The sequence below is a fragment of the Triticum dicoccoides genome, chromosome 3A, assembly GCF_002162155.2.
Source record: "Triticum dicoccoides isolate Atlit2015 ecotype Zavitan chromosome 3A, WEW_v2.0, whole genome shotgun sequence".
Taxonomy (NCBI): domain Eukaryota; kingdom Viridiplantae; phylum Streptophyta; class Magnoliopsida; order Poales; family Poaceae; genus Triticum; species Triticum dicoccoides.
Window position 1 is genome coordinate 272,612,620 of NC_041384.1, and position 20,088 is coordinate 272,632,707.

At 45.6% G+C, this 20,088-nt stretch overlaps 1 protein-coding gene across 1 annotated transcript in view; it reads right to left on the reverse strand.

The window, feature by feature from the left end:
• LOC119268055 (gamma carbonic anhydrase 1, mitochondrial-like) overlaps nucleotides 1-19,079 on the reverse strand; it is a 24,862-nt gene extending 5,783 nt beyond the window's left edge. Inside the window, exons 1-2 of the mRNA XM_037549549.1 lie at nucleotides 18,791-19,079; nucleotides 16,162-16,305 (exon numbers count right to left, since the gene is read on the reverse strand). Of these exons, the coding sequence (XP_037405446.1) occupies nucleotides 16,162-16,305; nucleotides 18,791-18,896 (250 nt within the window). The 5' untranslated portion in view covers nucleotides 18,897-19,079. The remainder of the gene's footprint in view (nucleotides 1-16,161; nucleotides 16,306-18,790) is intronic.
• Between the last annotated feature and the right edge of the window lie 1,009 nt (nucleotides 19,080-20,088).

Consider the following 20,088-nt stretch of genomic DNA (forward strand, 5'->3'; position numbering starts at 1 on the left):
CCCGACCTTCAGCAGCTCGAGCTCACCTCCCCCACCCAACCAGCCGGCGGCACTGCCCCTCACCTCGGACGCTGCTGTCTCTGCTGCAGTACTGCAGCCAAAGCCAATGAAGGTCACCTTCACCTCCACCGTTGCACTGTCCATGGCGTCCAGCAGCAAGGTATGTTGCTGCTCCTCCCACCTAAAAAGCACGGACACGGGGACGGAAAGACGGGGATACGCACATACGGGGACACGGGATACGGCATTTTTCGAAAACAGCCATTCGGGGATACGGCAGGGTATATCAATATATAGAAAAAAAATAACAGCATGTAATAAAGATTTAATGATAATTTTTTTTCAGAGATTTTGTACTGGATATATGTTTTTTGTAAAGGAATTACTGGATATATGTTGCCTCATTTCTATTGATAAAAGACTTTGGGGCAGCCCATAGTCCCATACGAACCCTCCACTCAGACCCATGTAGCTCTCCACTCAGAGCCCATATAAGGTCCAGTTCCTGAAACCCTAGACTAGTCAGCTCCTTTAGCCCTTCTCTTCTTGTTTCCTCCAGCCGCCTGAGAGCTGCAGAGAGCAGAAAAAAGATTGCGCCGCCACTTATATCTTCTTCCTCGCTGCTGGCTGCAGTCCCCATCTTTCTCCCTGCCCGGTCCTTCTTCCTTGTCCTCGAACGCCTTGCCATCTTCCTCTCTGCTGGATGGACGTTCTTCGTCGGGGGAAGAGCTGGGCTTGGGGAAACGGCGGCGGCGAGCCGGCGACCAGAGAAGCGAGTCCAGGCGGCTGCAGCCTCAAGCCTAGGCTGCGGCGGCGAGGCTGGCTCCCGAGTCCCCACCGTGTCCACACCGTATCTGCCGTATCCAGATTTCTTTCCGCCTTTTTTTAATTAGGAAAAGATGGGATACTGCGGGATACGTGTATCCCGGCGTATCCGCGTGTGTCCCCGTATCCCCCAGTACTAGGACGGCAATTCGGCAGTTTCTGCCGTATCCATGCTTTGTAGCCTCCCACCACTGTGAGGTGTTGCTAGTTTGCTGCAGAAATTGAGTTGTTGCTATTCCTCACTGCTCTGCTTGCATGTATAGGCAATGTTGTCAGGTCATATATAAATGAGCTTGCTGATTTATGCTCCATGTTGCTGGCTTGCTGCTGCTGTTGCTATTCTATAATCTATATAGATGTGCAAGTCATATATTTATTTGCATGTAGATCTGTAGATTGGCATGTGTACTGATATGTATGTAGAACAACATATAGATGTATTCTTATTTTACATACTTGTAGATTGGTATGTGTACTGATATGTATGCAACATTCATTTTTGTAGCAATCTATGGTTGCTTCAACTGCAGCAAGTGCTCCAACATTTAAAAGAAAATTTCAGATGACATGGGGCGGAAGTTTGGAGTCTTGTATGATCCTGATGATCTACATAGGGTGAAATGCAGGTTGTGTGGAAAGGAGATCAGTATTAGGATAAGCAGATTGAAGCAACATGTTGGTCAAGTGAAACGTCAAGTAAAAAGTTGCATGGTGGTGAAGCAGCACAAGGTTGTGGAGGAGCAACTCCACCTTGCTGCTACAAAGTGTACAGCACTAGAGTTGAAGGAACTACTTCAACGTGTTGCCCTAGATATCATTCTAGAGGCGAATGTAGGCCAATATGGCAGCAGGAGTTCAATCCAGAACTCCTAGAGCACAAGATCTACTCCAAGATCTTAGATAAGAACACCAAGATATATTATAGATAGTGGGGGTACATCATCTGGGTACAAACTAGAGGTGACGACCTCTATTTATAGGGCTTTGGGTAGTCTTCACATACTTCTAGTTATGGCTAGAACACTCCGGAAAACATTACTTAAGATTCACCATTATACTCATAGCTACTCACAACTAGACGACTCTAGAAAACAGTAGGTAGGGTAGAGAAGAAATACTACACTAGAGTGGAAGTATCTAGAAGTAGCCAAACAGATCTAGCATGTGGTTTCCTTTTTCTATTTTTCTCATCTATTGTTCCTCATCATTCTCCCCGGGTTGTTTGGAACTCGCCCTCGAGTTATCTTCATAGAGCACTTCTTCTGGATGGTAGAGAGTCAAGTCCGCAACATTGAAAGTGTTGGATATGCCCATGTCGCTTGGAAGATCTGCCCATGTCGCTTGGAAGATCTATCACATAGGCATTATCATTTATCTTCCTCATGGTAGAGAAGGACCCATACCTTCGCTGCCTAAGCTTCCCTTTTAACACCTAAAGGCAGCCTCTCTTTTCGGAGGTAGACCATCACCTTATCACCAACTTGGAATGATTTTGGCCTCCTTTTGCAATCAGCAAGTTGTTTATATTTCTGATTTTGTGCTTCCAAAACACCACAAATCTCTTCAAATAACTCAGTGTAATTATCAGCAAAGGACAATGCTGATTTTGAGTTTCCCCTTGATGGTAGCTTCACCAGGTCCACCACATATGTTGGAAATTTAGTGTAGACAATGGAAAAAGGCCTCCTTCCTGTGGACCTATGCTTGCAGTTATTGTAGAACTCTGCAGGAGATAAAGCCAAATCCCATTGTCCCTTTCTTTCTCCACCAATGCAACGGATCAGATTACCCAAAAACTTGTTCACCACTTCCATTTGTCCATCTGTTTGTGCATGGGCAGTGCTAGAAATTTTCAATTCAATGTTGAATTGCTTCCACGAGGAGGAGGAGGAGGTCAGCCTTGATGGGCAGGTGGTGCCTCAGAAGTACACCTTTAGATATTTGGGGTCTATGCTGCAAAAGGATGGGGATATCGATGAAGATGTGAATCGTCGAATCAAAGCTGGATGGATGAAGTGGCACCAAGCTTTTGGCATTCTCTATGACAAGAGAGTGCCACAAAAGCTAAAAGGCAAGTTCCATAGGACGGCAGTTTGACCCTCTATGTTGTATGGCGCTGAGTGTTGGCTGACTAAAAGGTGACATGTTCAACAGTTAGGTGTGGCAGAGATGTGCATGTTGAGATGGATGTGTGGCCACACAAGGACCGAGTCCGGAATGATGATATACGAGATAGAGTTGGGGTAGCGCCGATTGAAGAGAAGCTTGTCCAACATCGTCTGAAAAGTTTGGTGTTAGAATCACTAAATCAAAGGAGCTGATTATTTTCCTTTATGCACATCATAAAACATTGTCCTTGACAAGGTCTTATACAAAAGAGAGAGACATTGTGAGACCAGGAGTGACAAGATTTGCTTCAGCATTTGTTACTTTGCAAAGTTCGGTTGCTAAGAAGGAATTAAGAGCAATGGTTTGTAGTGATGCTTGGGAAGAATGCAAGCACACAAGAACAAAGAAAGGAAAGTTAACTCATGCCACAATCATGAGTAGGGGCTATTGGAAAAATGTCTCTTTGCCTCAAGGTATTGGTTGTTTTATATTATAGCTGGTGGCTCTTTTTATGTTGTGTATGTAGGAGCTGTTTTATGTTGTCTCGAGTGTTGACTAATACTTTGGTATGTACCGTGCAAGGTTTTTGAGCCATTGATGAGATCCGTGTGTTGTCTACTGAGAGTTGTATTGCTTGTGCTGGCTAGAGATCAGAGAGGGCCCGAACCTGGGCAAATCCTTGTGTCTTGTGTGTAGCCATTCCGATCTGCCACTCGTACATCCCTCCGAACAAATTTAGCTATCCACCATACCCCTCCGAGTGTAGAAGTTAACCACGTTGCCTCAGTACACGTAGGATTAGGAAAAAGAGTAAGTGCGAGTCCTAGTAGTATTAGGATTCCTAGTCCTAGTCTATTTCCATAGTCCCTTATGGACGTGTATAAAAAGCACCCCAGGGGTGCTCCTTGTAACCAGAAAATTAGAGAAGAGAAAAGCAATACAAAGTATTCAACAGGTGCGACACGCACCTGTGGCCATCACATCGATTCGTTTTTGTGTTCGTTCTATTGGAAGAAGTCGCTACGTCCTGCCAAAGATCAAATCGATCCTGTGTAATACAAGTCGCCGGCAAGTACGAGCTAGCTAGCTACTATCAATTAAGCTGCCTGCTTGGCTGCTTGTGAGGTTAGCTTGCACATATGTTGCTTTGGCTACTGGAGTTTACAAGTTACGCTATGTTTGGATGTATGGATTGGGAGGTAATATTGGCATTTGGCATTTGTAGCTCCCGAATGCCAGCGTTTGGATGCACTGGGTATTCGGTCGTGGCATCGTAGCCTGATATTGGACACAGCGCGCCAAGACTAGCGAGTGCCCGCGCGAATACCTTGCCTCCCCGCTCTGTTTTCGGCTGAAATTGCCCAGTCTGGCTCGCTTACCTCTTCAACCCTCCCCGTTCCTCCCCCGAAAACAGAGAACACAGGCCGCAGGAGAAGCGGCGCGGGAGAACAGCGGCGGCGCAGGTGGGTGCTCATCTCCCGCCGCCGTCCTCCTCCTTTCCCATCTCCGGCAGGTCTCCTCCATCTCCCGCTCCTCCTCCTCCTTCTCCCCTTGCTCCGGTAGGCCTTCTCCTCGTGCTTCATCTCCCCCTGCCCTCCCCAATCTCCCCAGCCCTTTCAGGTCCGATGGCCGCCGGCGACCCGTCCCTTGGATTGTCCCTCTCCCATCCCTACCAGCGGTAGCTCCGTCCATCTACCACCCCCCATCTGTCCTTCTCCCTCTCCTACTCAACCCTAATCCCATGACCTCCCCTCCCTCCCATTCAGATCTGATGGCTGCTCCCCCTCTTCCCCATCACAGTTCGTCCCTCCTCCCCAATATGTTTGCATACTAAGATACTAATCTGTCTTAAATTAACTCTGCTGCAGGTTATTTGTTTTGGATTGGCACATCCCTGTAGACCAACTGAAGGTATGTTCAAAGATGATTTTTGCTATCAGTAAGGAAAAAATAAGTTTTGTTTGGCCATGCATTCATGTGGTGAAGAGAACTAGAATCAGCATTTGACAATATAGTGAATGCTTGTTGTGCCCTGTCTTAAATGACTGAATGCTTGCTGAAATTTTGATAGCTTGTTGTAGCATAAATTACTACAACAATTTTTGATAGCTTGTCTTATATGCCTGATTGTATCTTGCTTGCTTATGTCGTATGACTGATTGATGACTTGTCCTTAATAGCTAGCCGTAGCATAATTTTTGAAATGCTTGTTGTACCATGTCTTTGTATATTTACTTGTGTGATTGAATGAGGCATGAATGTCTAATTTGTGAAATGTAATGTAGCTGCACCATGTCTGACATGGACTTGGTTGCTTACATAAACGAGGAGAACAAAAGAAGAAAGAGGAGACGGATAGTTTTGACCAAACTGTACTTTGAATCGTTTCTTCTTGGGATAGCATATCTTAGTACGAGGAGGGCACCAAGGGATTTAGGGAGTTTTAGTGACAATGAGGAAAAGAACATTCATCGGAAGTATTTGCTAAAAGGAATGTATGATGGGGCAGAAGTAGCATGCTATGATCAGTTGCGTTTAACTAAAAGAAACTTCCATGACTTATGCACCATGTTGCGTGAGAGGGCTGGTCTTCATGACAGTGTCTATGTTTTCGTGGAAGAAAAGGTGGCAATGTTCTTGTTGGTAGTTGGCCATGGTATCAAAATGAGGATTCTGCGTGGCACTTACAAGCGCTCCTTATGGACTATTAGTACCCACTTTGACAATGTATTAACAGCGATTCTATCTCTAACCGCGGAGTTCATTAAGCTTCCTGATCCTTCTACTCAGCCACCTGATGATTACAAATGGAAGTGGTTTGGCAATGCACTTGGAGCGCTAGATGGGTGTCATGTTGATGTTTGTGTGCCCGTGTGTGACCAAGGGAGATATAGGAACAGGAAGCAAGCTATCAGCACTAACATGCTTGGTGTGGTTGATTGGAATATGAAATTTATGTATGTCTTGCCTGGCTGGGAGGGTTCAGCTTTAGAGATGTGTGGATGATCCTCTTCCGAAGATGATCCTCTAGATGATGCTAACTTAATTAGGAGTGTTCAAGTCAGCACTTCATGGACCAACTTTAGAGAGCAGCTAGCTAACGACATGTTTGACGAGTACCTCGTGAGACATGCTGAACTAGAGTTGGAGTAGGATGTGCGGGTCGACTAGATAATGGTGTTCTCTTTTGTGCTAGCTAGTTGATATGACTTTGGTGGGATGTGTGGATCAACCTTGATATGACTTTGGTGGAATGTGTGCCTTTTGGGTATTCTGTACATGCCTCATATTATGAAATTAATATATATATATATATATGTGTGTGTGTGTGTGTGTGTGTGTGTGTGTGTGTGTGACATTACCTTGCTGTCTTTGTGTTTCAACTTACATGCACCTTATGTTGTCTTTGTGTTTGGATATTATGTGCATGAATTTTCTTGTAGGACCATGGCTGAAGGAGGTGGAAAAAAAATTGGTAGAAATTACCTCACATGGACAGATGAAATGGACACTGCACTACTCGAGGTCCTTGTTGAGCATCACAACAATGGCGATCATGCCCAGAATGGATGGAAGTCCCATGTCTACAGTGCTGTTATAGGTAATGTGCGTGAGAAGTGCTCTGTGAACATCACAAAGGAAAACATCAGTTCAAGGTGCAAAACCTTTGAAAAGCACTACGAGGCCATTAGCAAGATGCTATCTCAAAGTGGATTTGGGTGGGATTGGGTCAATAACAAGCTGTCAATTGATAGTGAAGATGTGTGGCTTAAATATGTCGTGGTAAGAAACTTATCCTTTCCACATTTTGATTATATTGTACATATGTAAGATCTACCTTTGTTTGACAATTCTCTCTTTTTGTGTGTGTGTGTGTGTGCAGGCTAACAAGAAAGTAGGATTTTACAAGAACAGGGTCATTAAGAATTGGGATGTTATCACCACCATATACTCAAAAGATCATGCAAATGGTGATGGCGCTGTCACTGGTGCTGAAACTGTTGTAGAACCAACTACGGAACCCAATGAAGCCTCTCCTGAAGTGCCACAAAAAAACAGCGAACTGGTGATGCCATCCTGTGCCTTCTTGGGGATATGAAAGGCTCATTTCATGATGCTTTGAAGTCACTCGAGCCTTTACCTCTGCCTCAAGTTACACCTCCTGCTGAAATCCTTGCGACACTTGAGATGATCCCTGATCTAGCTCGTGGTGACATCTTGCGATCTTATGGTAAGTTGATCCTTAGCGAACGCTTGTACCAAGCGCTTCTTGAGCTTCCCATGAACATCAGGAAGGAATGGTTGTTGATGTTGAATTAGTAGAATGGCTCTTGATTGATAATATGTATGTGTGTTGCTACTCTTATTTCTCCTAGTTTGTGAGAGACTTCTAAACTTGTCCTAAAGTTGCATTGTTATGCACAAGACTTGCTATGTGTTCTGGATGGTGTGAGACATGTTATAATATGTAATGTTGTTGGCAAGGTTATCATAATATGTTGTTGTTGATGATAGTTTTTGGACAAATTGATGTTCTCAAGTTCATCATGATATGTGGCTGTTACATATAGTTTTCAGCCTAATTTTTCATGTTTTTGAACAGTTGATTGTGTTATCAAGTTCATCATAATATGCTGCTGTATACTACTGTAATGTACAGTTTTCAGCCTATTTTTCATGTTTTTGAGGAGTTGGAACTTGTCCAGTGCATGATAATATGTTCATGTTGCCTATGTACACTTTTCAGCCAATTTTTCTTGTATTTTATTTGCATGCAATTTTATTGTATTATAATACAATAATCTCTCAAATGTATGGCATGATGATCAGATTTAATTTCTCTGTGACAAGAGAGTGCCACAAAAGCTAAAAGGCAAGTTCTACAGGACGGCGGTTCGACCCGCAATGTTGTATGGCGCGGAGTGTTGGCCGACTAAAAGGCGACATGTTCAACAGTTAGGTGTGGCGGTGATGCGTATGTTGAGATGGATGTGTGGCCACACGAGGAAGGATCGAGTCCGGAATGATGATATACGAGATAGAGTTGGGGTAGCACCAATTGAGGAGAAGCTTGTCCAACATCGTTTGAGATGGTTTGGGCATATTCAGCGCAGGCCTCCAGAAGCTCCAGTGCATAGCGGACGGCTAAAGCGTGCGGAGAATGTCAAGAGAGGGCGGGGTCGACCGATTTTGACATGGGAGGAGTCCGTTAAGAGAGACCTGAAGGATTGGAGTATCGACAAAGAGCTAGCTATGGACAGGGGTGCGTGGAAGCTTGCTATCCATGTGCCAGAGCCATGAGTTGGTTGCGAGATCTTATGGGTTTCACCTCTAGCCTACCCCGACTTGTTTGGGACTAAAGGCTTTGTTGTTGTTGTACAAGAAATTATTATATTGTTCATACATTTCACAATGCCCAATTCTACACTATGCGCATCCAAACAAGATTTGGCATTCCTCCGTCCCTTGAATTCCAAGTGCCCAATACAAGAACATCCAAACACAAAGTGTGGCATTGCAGCTCAATACCAATGCCTTGGGATATTAGGCATTGGAGCCAATGCAATATCCAGGTCTTGAATGTCTACATCCAAACAGAGCGTTAGGGTTTCAAAACCAACACTTGTTATCTAGAGCCTCGACGATCTACGATCTACGATGACGGACAGCGACGCTGAGTCAGTCAAGTCTGGCAACGGCGGTTCCAAGGCGAACAAGAACAGCGACAAGGTGAAGAAGGGCGGCAAGTCAGCGACTAGTGGTGGCAGAACGGGCGGCGCCAACGTACTGGCGCATCGCAATATCCCCATCCAGTACCCGATGCTCACCGACGCCAACTACGGCGTGTGGGCGGTGAATATGAAGATCATTCTCCGAACCCTTCGAGTGTGGGAGGCCATCACGGACGACGACTTCGACCAGGAGTGCGACGAAGGTGCCATGGCCGCCATAGCCCAGTCTGTGCCGGATTTCGTGCTGATGACATTGGCGGAGTTCGAGACAGCAAGAGAGGCATGGAACGCACTCAAAGAGATGAGGATTGGAGAAGATCGCGTCACGAAGGCTCGGGCACAAGTGATGAAGCGCCAATTTCACAAGTTGCAGATGGAGGAAACTGAATCGGTGAACGACTATGCCATGCGTCTGACTACATTGGTGGGAGAGATCTGCGCGCTTGGTGCGAAGCTCGAGGAAGCCGAGATTGTGGAGAAGTTTTTCAGTTCGGTGACTGATAAATTCACGTTCATCATCGGCACGCTCGAGCAGCTTTACGACATCAACGACATGACCATAATGAAGGCGATCGGACGCTTGCGGACATGGGAAGAGAATGCTCGTGGCTGTCGGAAAGGCAAAGGAGGAGGTGGTGACCAACTCATGTACTCGCGCGCAGATTGGGAGGCCCCAAGTAGCAAAGGAAGGCGTGACGGTGGTGAAGGCTCAAACAACGCGAAGCGCGGCGGACAAACCGGAAAAGGCAAAGGAAAAGGCAAGCCACAAAGTCATGGTAAGGTGGACCGATCTAAAGAGCGGAAGCCACGGAACTTGGATATGTCCGAGGTCAAGTGCTATAACTGCAACGAGATGGGTCACTTTGCGAAGGATTGTCCGGAGCCTAACAAGCGGGAGATCAAGGCAAATTTGGCAAAGCAGGAAGACGTACGTCCAGGTCTTCTGATGGCCGAAGTTTGTGATCTCGTCCAAACAGCAGTTGCGAAGCCAAACCGGAAGGTGCTTACTTCATGAGAAAAAGGTAACACCAAAGTTATCCGGGAGTCGGAACATGTCGTGGTATCTAGACACAGGTGCCAGTAACCACATGACGGGGTGCAAGGAGAAGTTTCTCGAGCTGGAATATGATGTTCAAGGCTCGGTCAAGTTCGGTGATGGTTCAAATGTGGAGATTTGCGGGCAAGGTTCTGTCCTCTTCGAGGGTCTCATAGGAGAACATCGCATACTCACCGGAGTGTACTACATCCCACGGCTTCGCAACAACATCATCTCTGTCGGGAAACTTGACGAGAATGGATGCAAGGTGGATATTGAGAACGGAGTGTTGACGATCTTCGACAACCTCCGAAACGTGCTAACCCGTGTTAATCGCACACGGAACAGGCTCTATATCCTCAACCTTGATCAATCTCAACCAGAGTGTTGGCTCGCCAAGAGTGATGACGATTCATGGTTATGGCATGCTAGATTTGGACACGTTAACTTCTACGCCTTGAAGAAGATGTCGAAGATGGAGATGGTATCTGGGATGCCGTTTATCGACCATGTTGATCGAGTATGTGATGGGTGCTTCGTTGGAAAACAACACCGCAGGCCATTCCCTGCTCAGTCTACCTATCATGCAAGTCATGCACTCAAGCTGCTCCATGGTGATCTATGTGGCCCTATCACCCCAGCAACTCATGGAGGAAAGAAGTACTTCTTCCATGCGGTAGATGACTACTCGAGATATATGTGGGTCGTTCTCCTACGATCTAAAGATGAGGTGTTTGAAGCATTCAAGAAGCTAAAGGCTACAACGGAGATGGAACACAAGTTGAAGGTTCGCGCTCTACGGACAGATCGCGGCGGAGAGTTTACGTCGAACGAGTTCAACGACTACTGCGAGAAGATTGGCATAAAGAGGTTCCTCACGGCACCTTATACGCCGCAGCAGAACGGGGTTGTTGAAAGGCGCAATCGAACCGTCATTGACATGGCAAGGAGCTTACTCAAGAGCAAGAATCTGCCGGGGACATTTTAGGGAGAAGCTGTCTCGACAGCAATCTATCTTCTCAACCGGGCTCCAACGAAGGCGGTGATCGGCAAGACTCCGTATGAAGCAATTTACGGACGGAAGCCGAATGTGTCTCATCTACAAACGTTCGGGTGTGTGGCGCATGTGAAGACGGCGGAGCCGCATCTCTCAAAGCTTGCCGATCGCAGCACCAAGATGGTGTTCATCGGATACGAGAGAAGTTCCGGCACCAAGGCATACTGCTTCTACGATCCACGAACCAAGCGTCTACGGATTTCACGCAACGTCGTATTTGAAGAAAACCAAGCGTGGAATTGGAGCGCAACAGCCAACAATGCTCCAAATGGTAATATATTCACGGTTGAATTTCCAACGGATGATGATGCAGGGGAGGACGTCCAGGTGGTTGGCAAGACGCCCAACCAAGGTGACCACAATGGTAGTGATCATCATGGTGCCGACACCAAACGACAACGCGCATGGGTCGCAAGGTGATAGCGACAACGATGTGCAAGACACGGGTAGAGATCTCAACAACGACATCGACAATGAGGCGCATAGTGATGATGACAATCAAGATGATGGTCACGATCACGACGACTACGCCGACGACGCAGATGCCAACGACCCGGCATCTACCACGCCCGAGACTCGACCGTCTTCCTCAAGTGCATCGACGCCGACACAATTTGTGTCGCCTCCTTCGCAAGCCACAACGGATTCTTCCGGGCCTCATCGCTACAAGACCCTCAAGAAAGTCTACAAGTACGCAAAGCCAGTTACGCTCGAGTGCTCCGATTTGTGTTTACTCGGAGTTGAGGAGCCGGCGAACTTCGTAAAGGCGAGCAAAAGTTCAAGTTGGATGCACGCCATGGATGAGGAGATGAAGGCGATCAAGAGCAATGGCACGTGGACTTTGGTAACCCGACCTCCAAACCAAAAGGCCATAGGTTTGAAGTGGGTTTACAAGTTAAAGAAGGACACGAAGGGTGCCATTGTAAAGTACAAGGCAAGACTCGTCGCAAAGGGCTACGTACAACATCAAGGAGTTGACTATGAGGAGGTGTTTGCACCGGTTGCTCGAATCGAGACCGTGAGAGTGCTCCTAGCTTTGGCAGCAAAGAAGAAGTGTACGTGGAACAACCCCTCGGCTACGAGAAGAAAGGCGAAGAAGCGAAAGTTTACAAGCTCAAGAAGGCACTTTACGGGTTGAAGCAAGCCCCAAGAGCTTGGAACGCAAAGTTAGACCGAAGTTTGATCTCGCTCGGGTTCAAGAGATGCCCCCTCGAGCACGCCGTCTATACAAAGAACTCCAAAGGATCAAACCTGCTAGTTGGAGTTTATGTCGACAATCTGATTATCACCGGAGATAGCGCGCAAGAAATTGAACGTTTCAAGGCGGCGCGGATGAAGAAGAAGTTTAGCATGAGCGATTTGGGATTACTCAGCTATTACTTGGGCATCGAAGTGAAGCAAAGCTCCGGGGAGATTTCCCTATGTCAATCGGCTTATGCGGTCAAGTTATTGGACAAGTGTGGCATGACAGATTGCTACAAGACACAAGCTCCAATGGACCAACGCCACAAGTTGAGCAAGCGTAGCTCAAATCCGCCAGTGGACACCACAATGTATCGAAGCGTTGTGGGCAGCCTAAGATATTTGGTGCATACCCGACCTGACTTGGCTTATTCAGTCGGGATCGTGAGTCGTTTCATGGAGAATCCGACAACCGAGCACATGAGCGCGGTCAAGCAAATCTTGCGCTATGTGAAAGGCACTATTAATCTTGGCTGCACGTACAGAAAGGGAAAGGAAGGGTTGATCCTTCATGGATACTCAGATAGTGACATGGCAAGTGATGTGGATGACCGGAAAAGCACCACGGGCATGATATTCTACCTTGGCCCAAATCCTATCAGCTGGAATTCTCAGAAACAAAAGGTGGTTGCGTTGTCTTGATGCGAGGCAGAATACATAGCGGCAAGCACGGCGGCTTGTCAAGCAGTGTGGCTGAGAAGACTCCTAGCTGATCTTGCAAAGTGGGAGGTGCAGAAGGTGTCATTGAAGATTGACAACCAAGCTGCAATCTCTTTGTGCAAAAATCCGGTTCATCACGAGAGGAGCAAGCACATAGATACCCGGTTCCACCATATCCGGGAGTGCATTGAGGAAGGGATGATCGAAGTCCAGCACGTGAACACGAAGGAGCAGCTTGCCGACATTCTCACGAAGTCCCTTGGTCGACAGAAGTTCACCGAGATGAGGAACAAAGTCGGAGTACATGAGATGCAGTCAAGCAACAAGGTTAAGGAGGTGAATGTAGAAGTTAACCACGTTGCCTCAGTACACGTAGGATTAGGAAAAAGAGTAAGTGCGAGTCCTAGTAGTATTAGGATTCCTAGTCCTAGTCTATTTCCATAGTCCCTTATGGACGTGTATAAAAAGCACCCCAGGGGTGCTCCTTGTAACCAGAAAATTAGAGAAGAGAAAAGCAATACAAAGTATTCAACAGGTGCGTGACACGCACCTGTGGCCATCACATCGATTCGTTTTTGTGTTCGTTCTATCGAAAGAAGTCGCTACGTCCTGCCAAAGATCGAATCGATCCTGTGTAATACAAGTCGCCGGCAAGTACGAGCTAGCTAGCTACTATCAATTAAGCTGCCTGCTTGGCTGCTTGTGAGGTTAGCTTGCACGTACGTTGCTTTGGCTACTGGAGTTTACAAGTTAGGGTTTCAAAACCAACACCAAGAGTACTGTCGGATCAGAAGTTACACTAACACCCAGCCAAACCGGCATTTGGGTGTGGCAAGACTAGTGCTGGCACACCACATGCGCCATGTATGCCCCTCAGCCTCCCCTGGAACCTGCAACTACACCCCTCCATTGCTCCTCTTTCTCCCCGACATTTCTCTCCTCCAAAGCTCAGGAGAGCATGTCGAACAACTCGATTGCGTGAGACATTGCGGCATCAATGTTGCAGCCCCGCAGCATTGGCTTGCTCCACTTGGTCCTCACAGCCTTCCTAGCCTTGACCAAGCCTCTAGAACCATCGCTAAGCCACAACAAGACTAAGAACGCTCATCGCTGCTTCCTACCACATGCAACCATGCGTGCCGCCCATGGCGCACCGACGACTGCCTGCAAATAAGCCAACCCGATCATGCCACGCTTCGCCACCGAACTCCGATCACTCTCAATCGAGCTCCCCGAGCTGCAATTTCTCCCATGCTAGCCTTCTTCCTCTCCGGCCGAGGACACCGCCGCAGCCTCGCAAATCAAGAGGGGATTCCTCTTGGTCCCTTCCTCCAAGAGCTTCCTCTAATCCCTCTTAGCATGTTGAAATGCTCAATCGTGAGCGGGAAGCACCCCCCACAAGCCCACTCTCCATTGTTGTTGGTCCCGCTCTACTCCATCTCCCCACCGTTCTAGTCACAGCTGCCGACGTCCTCTTCTGACTCGCGTTGGCCGCCGCGCACCCCGCCATGGCATACTGGGTGAGCAGCCATGAGATGAACCGGCTCAACATCGTGCATGGACAACACCGACGTTGAAGCCCCACCATGCTCTTGGTTTGGGGCCGTGGCAAGGGGGTGGAGAGGGTAGCACGTATCGGATGTGTAGCGCCACCGTTCGTCAGTCTGCCGTCTAGCGTTGGGGTAATAGAGTGAAGGGTTGGGGAGTGAGGCGCCGCGACTCGGTGCCTTTAGTGAGCTAGCTGACATGGCAAATTGTAATGCCGATGAGGCGGTCGACTCAGTAAATACCAGCCGCATGAGCAAAAAAACAGTTTTCGCCTGGTTAAGGGGGGCGATGGGATAAGTTGGAGCTCATGCAGTAACCGGTTAATGAGTTCAGGGTTGATTCTTAAACCATCTGGTTAGTTGAGGATTGAAAAGTGGGCTTATCTCTATTTTATTAGTTAAACATATGGTCAAAGTTTGACCCAAAATACGTGGGGGGCTATATAATAAACCTGGAGAAAGTAGTAACAAGTAGATATAACGAAGCATAGAAGATCATGGATTGATATGGCATTAGTTCTACTGCTTATGAAAACATTAGCTCAACAAATAGCTAAATCTGAAAGATGGTGAGGCACAGACAACGATGGTGTCCACACAATAATATTATGTCACCGTTGCTGCAGGATATTGGCATCTGTTACAAGAGATATAACACCATCCATCCTAAGTGATAGACTTGAGACCTAGACTAAGGAACATGACAACATGAAGGAACACAAATATGGAGTATCACACTGAAGACAAGCATTGAAAAACACACAAAATACAAACACCAAGAAAGCACGCCGCTGGGGGTCATGAACATGCCTAGACCTAACCCGGTGCCGAATCATCAACTCGTGTGAGGCACCACAATGGCGGCGCCTTCAAGGCACCACAAAGAACAAAATCAAAACTGCAGTCAGAGTTGTAGGTTATGGGAGAGAAAGAGGCAGTGGACTGATAGAACTGGTGAGGAAGAGTAGCATCACTATTTATCCTCCTCGGATAACGTGCTGCTACGATTGTTCAATGAACAAACCCCTGAAATTGGACTTGCATCATGCCTTTTGTAAGGGAGTCGAGGGACAAGAAAGATCACATTTCTTGCTTGCTCTTCATTGTAAGCTGAGAGCCCCTCTCTTTCCTTTTTCTTCAAACGATATTCTTGTTTACAATACAACACAGTAACAGATCATCTGCGTTTTACTGCAAATGACAGGTGGGCCATCATGCCGTATCCTCCTTGTAGTTTCCCTTTTTTGCAATTTTCAGTAAACGGCAAATCTTAAAGTTGGGAATTTAAATTATTTGTATACTGAGAAATTCCAGCATGGATCAAATAGATCTAGTGAAAGAAAAACTAGCTGCACTCAGGCGTCAACGTTTGCATAAGGTGGCAAGGCAAAAAAAAAACATGGAGATGGAAAGACATGATCATGATCACCCACTGGTGGAGCTACGAATCAATCCTCTGTCTAATATCTAGTTACTAAAATCCATGGGGTCTATCTCTTCAAATCTTCATACTGCTGGGTATTTTGTTAAATTCAACTGCATATTTAAGGGAATAATAAACCATGGACTGTGCACGCCCACCGCACCTACAAGGCTACAACTATGAACTCACCCTTCTCAACATTATCTGCAACAAGACAATGCAAATGGATATGCATGGTGCATTTAGCCACAGAACTGTTGCTTATTTGTCTTGGATGATGTATTTATTTATGTATAGAAATAACAAATAACGAAAGATATGCTAGCCAAGAATAATATAGAACCAGAACTAGAAAGTAAATTGCATAAGATAAGAGCCGGAAGACTATTGGAAAAGAAACGCAGCACAACGGGGTGATTACTATCACACATTTTGGTACAGTCAAATCTGAATACAGGCACAATTTAGAAGCACCCATTAATTTAGCAAAGAAGATCAAAATGATGCTCACTGGAACACTAAGCACAAACCTCTTAAGACGCATCCGTACCAAATTGAAGACCCTTGCCCAACTTCAACATCGCCAATAAGGGATGCACTTGGAGCGACAAATGCCTCTTTGTGAACATGAGGGGCTTTGTCAAAGATGTTCATAAGTGTGCGATGCCTTGAAACTGGAAAGGTCCAAAACAAAATCATGTTAGCACTTTTATAGGTGTAGTTGCTCACAACAGCACAAAGAATTATAACATATGTCAACATAAAACATGGCCATAATAATTAGATGCAGTGCAGAACATAAGCAGCATCCTGAAGATAAAGATGCAGAAGATCAGGTAATCAAAAAGTGTCTCCGAGTTATCTGCCACTTCACAGCCACAGAAAGCTAATATGCAGATGAAGAAAAACTTACAGATGGATAATTTTATCCAGAGTGTGACATGAAGAGGAAACACAAATTCATGAGCTTGATCAGAGATTAAGTGCTCAAAGAAGATAGTCGATGTAAGTGAAATGTCAATGCCTTTTTTACTGAAATGTGACATACTTAGATATCATTCAGGAGATGCACAATCAAAATGCTAACACGGAATTACTAAGCCTACAAATATATAAAAACAATCCAGCAGAAAACAGCAAAAATAACATCAGATATACAAGCAAGGGGTGAACACAACATATGCACATCCAAGGATAATGAGATCGATTAGGGAGAAATGTGCAGAACCAAAAAGTGTCCAGTCATATTTGTGTCACTCTCGGGAGCAGCGGGTACAGTACTGGAGCAAATTGCACAATTCACCATGTATACCGAACTCATTTGTATAAAACAAAACCTCTAAGAAATACATCCACAATCAGCCAATCCTCTGCCAAAGGAAAGCGCTTTATATCACCTAAACAAACTGTCTGCGTAGGCCAGCTTACTGACAGAGCAGAACTAGCTACAGGCACGATTCTGGGCTGATACGGTGGCAACAGTGTTGACATGGGAGATTGGCGCAGCCTGAGAGGCTAAGATTGAACAGCGTGTCTTGGGGTCTGCTGTGCAACAGAGAGACTACTCCAACGAGGCACATCAGATACCACCACAGTCCACGGCCAGCCAGCATTTTGAGACATGGCTGCGAGTGGGGGCTGTAAGCAAGTCAGATCCAATACTAGATTGCCAAAGATATTGTGTCATGCGGAAGGAAAACTTAAATGTTACGTTTATTGTGCAATTTACTCAAAGAGTTAATAATTTAAGGGTACAATTGCTTGCATACTAGAGTATTGTAGATTCAGGAGATTAAGAGTCTTTTGAAAGCAAACTACCAGTGTTAATTTCTACTCCCTCCGTTCCTAAATATTTGTCTTTCTAGATATTTGAACAAGTGACTACATACGGAGCAAAATGAGTGAATCTACACTCTAAAATATGTCTATATACATCCGTATGTGGTAGTCCATTTGAAATCTCTAAAAAGACAAATATTTAGGAACGGAGGGAGTATTTGAATCAAAGACAGATGTAAATGGCGATCCCTGGTCGGGGCAATAGTCAATCGCGACAAGAGATAATTCTAACAAGCAAGCTGCAGCACCAGCTACCTAGGGGGCTTTTGACGAACAATTAGTATGTTAAAATTTGGTTGTGTTATTCAAAATCACAATTATAAGGAAATAATTTTGAGTACAAAAAATCATATAACATTGCATACTTATGGAGTGACTGTTGTGGTCAAAGTCTTGTCTTAAACCGATAAAAACACGCCCTACATTTTGCAACAGAATGAGTAAAACCTCAAACAATAAATGGAGTAGGATGGTCCATGGCGATGATAACAGAACTGGAGCTATTAAATTATCTTCAAGCATCTTAGTGAGCATCAACTCGTCGGAGGAAACCATCATCGACAGCTCTAGAACTTCTAAAATTTTAGTTGACATCGTGTAAAATCTCAAAAGCCATGACCGACTATCTGTAAAGATAAAGGTAAATCTTACCAATAACGATATAAGTTATTTGAAACAAACAAATTATCAAAAACATTATTAAACTCCAACCACAACCCCCGTCTTGGACAGGAATTCCTCGAGTTTCAGCTCACCTGGTATGGTAAATAAAAAGGCCTAGAACGATAAAGGGGGCAGAAAGGAGCTCAAGAATGTTTAACAGAACTACAGCTATTCGTATAGCATCCCAATATCATGGCAAATACCTAACGATAATAGATATTGCGGATAGCAATTTGACATATTCAGGACTTTCAGTTAATATCCCATTGGTATAAACAATTGGGTAAGTAGCAAGTTCTACCAAAGAATGATCCATAATCCATACAACTGTCCACCTCCATAATTTTAGCACACTATGAAGCAACCTGCGTAGAAAGACACCTCAATTTGAATTCGAATCTTAGCATGTGAATTAACGACGAATGCACGATGACCTAAGAATAGATAACCCTAGACCAACCCCAACCTAATGGGGCACACATGACCGTAATATTTCCTGAACCGTCCCTAACCCTAGGCGGCAATCCCGAAATGCTCACTCATTTGGGACCGCCAGAGAAGACCGAATCCACGCGATGCCCGAAGTATCTGCAGAAATCGGCGAGGGAGGGGCGAAAGGTAGGATTATTAGGGGCGAGGGAAGGTGTTTATGCTTACTCTGCTCGTGGAAGAAGTAGTTCCCCTGGAGGCGACAGCCGAGGCGGTCGAGGGCCTGACCGGTCTCCCGGATCCAGAAACCTACCGCGTAAAACGCCTTCGCCATATCTCCGGGCGGCGGCGGGCAAGATCGCAGAACGGCGACTGCGTAGGCGCAGAGGCGGCGGTGGCCTTGCGTTTGTTGGCTCCTGGCCTTGGCCCGTGGGAGATCTCGAGGAGAGAGGGGGGCTGAGCTGAGGGGGTCAGGAGGGAGAGAGTGGGGACTGGGCCTGTGGAGAGCGCTGGCGCTTCTTCGGCCGCTCACGGAACATCAAACAATAAATATGTTCTACAAACAATAAGGTTGGTCATAGTGAGAAGTAACTTAGACTAGTATCATATGCATGACACTAGTATAAGTTACTATCTTTATAGTGCAAAGTAACATAATAATAGTGTCATAGATTGGTTCATTTATTAGGTTGTGTACTCATTCTTTTTCGGGAAGCGCTATGTTACAGTAACATATTATGTTACTCTAAACACCTCTCTCCTGTAGCATTTCTGATATTATATGTGGATGACATATTATTGATTGGAAATGATACTGAATTTCTGAATAGCATAAAAAAATACTTGAATAAGAATTTTTCAATGAAAGGCCTCGGTGAAGCTGCTTATATATTGGGCATCAAGATCTATAGAGATAGATCAAGGCGCTTAATTGGACTTTCACAAAGAACATACCTTGATAAAGTTTTGAAGAAGTTTAAAATGGATCAAGCAAAGAAAACGTTCTTGCATGTGTTATAAGGTGTGAAGTTGAGTCAGACTCAATGTCCGACCACTGCAGAAGATAGAGGGAAAATGAAAGTCATTCCCTATGCTTCGGCCATAGGTTTTATCATGCATGCAATGTTGTGTACCAGACCTGATGTGTGCCTTGCTATTAGTTTAGCAGAAAGGTACCAAAGTAATCCAGGAGTGGATCACTGAACAGTGGTCAAGAACATCCTGAAATACTTGAAAAGGACTAAGGATATGTCTTTTATTTATGGAGGTGACAAAGAGCTCGTCGTAAACAGTTACGTCGATGCAAGTTTTGACACTGGTCCGGATGACTCTAAGTCACAAACCGGATACGTATTTTTATTGAATGGTGGAGCTGTCAATTGGTGCAGTTCTAAGCAAAGCATCGTGACGGGATCCACATGTGAAGCGGAATACATAGCTGCTTTGGAAGCAGCAAATGAAGGAGTCTGGATGAAAGAGTTCATATCCGATCTATGTGTCATACCTAGTGCATCGGGTCCAATGAA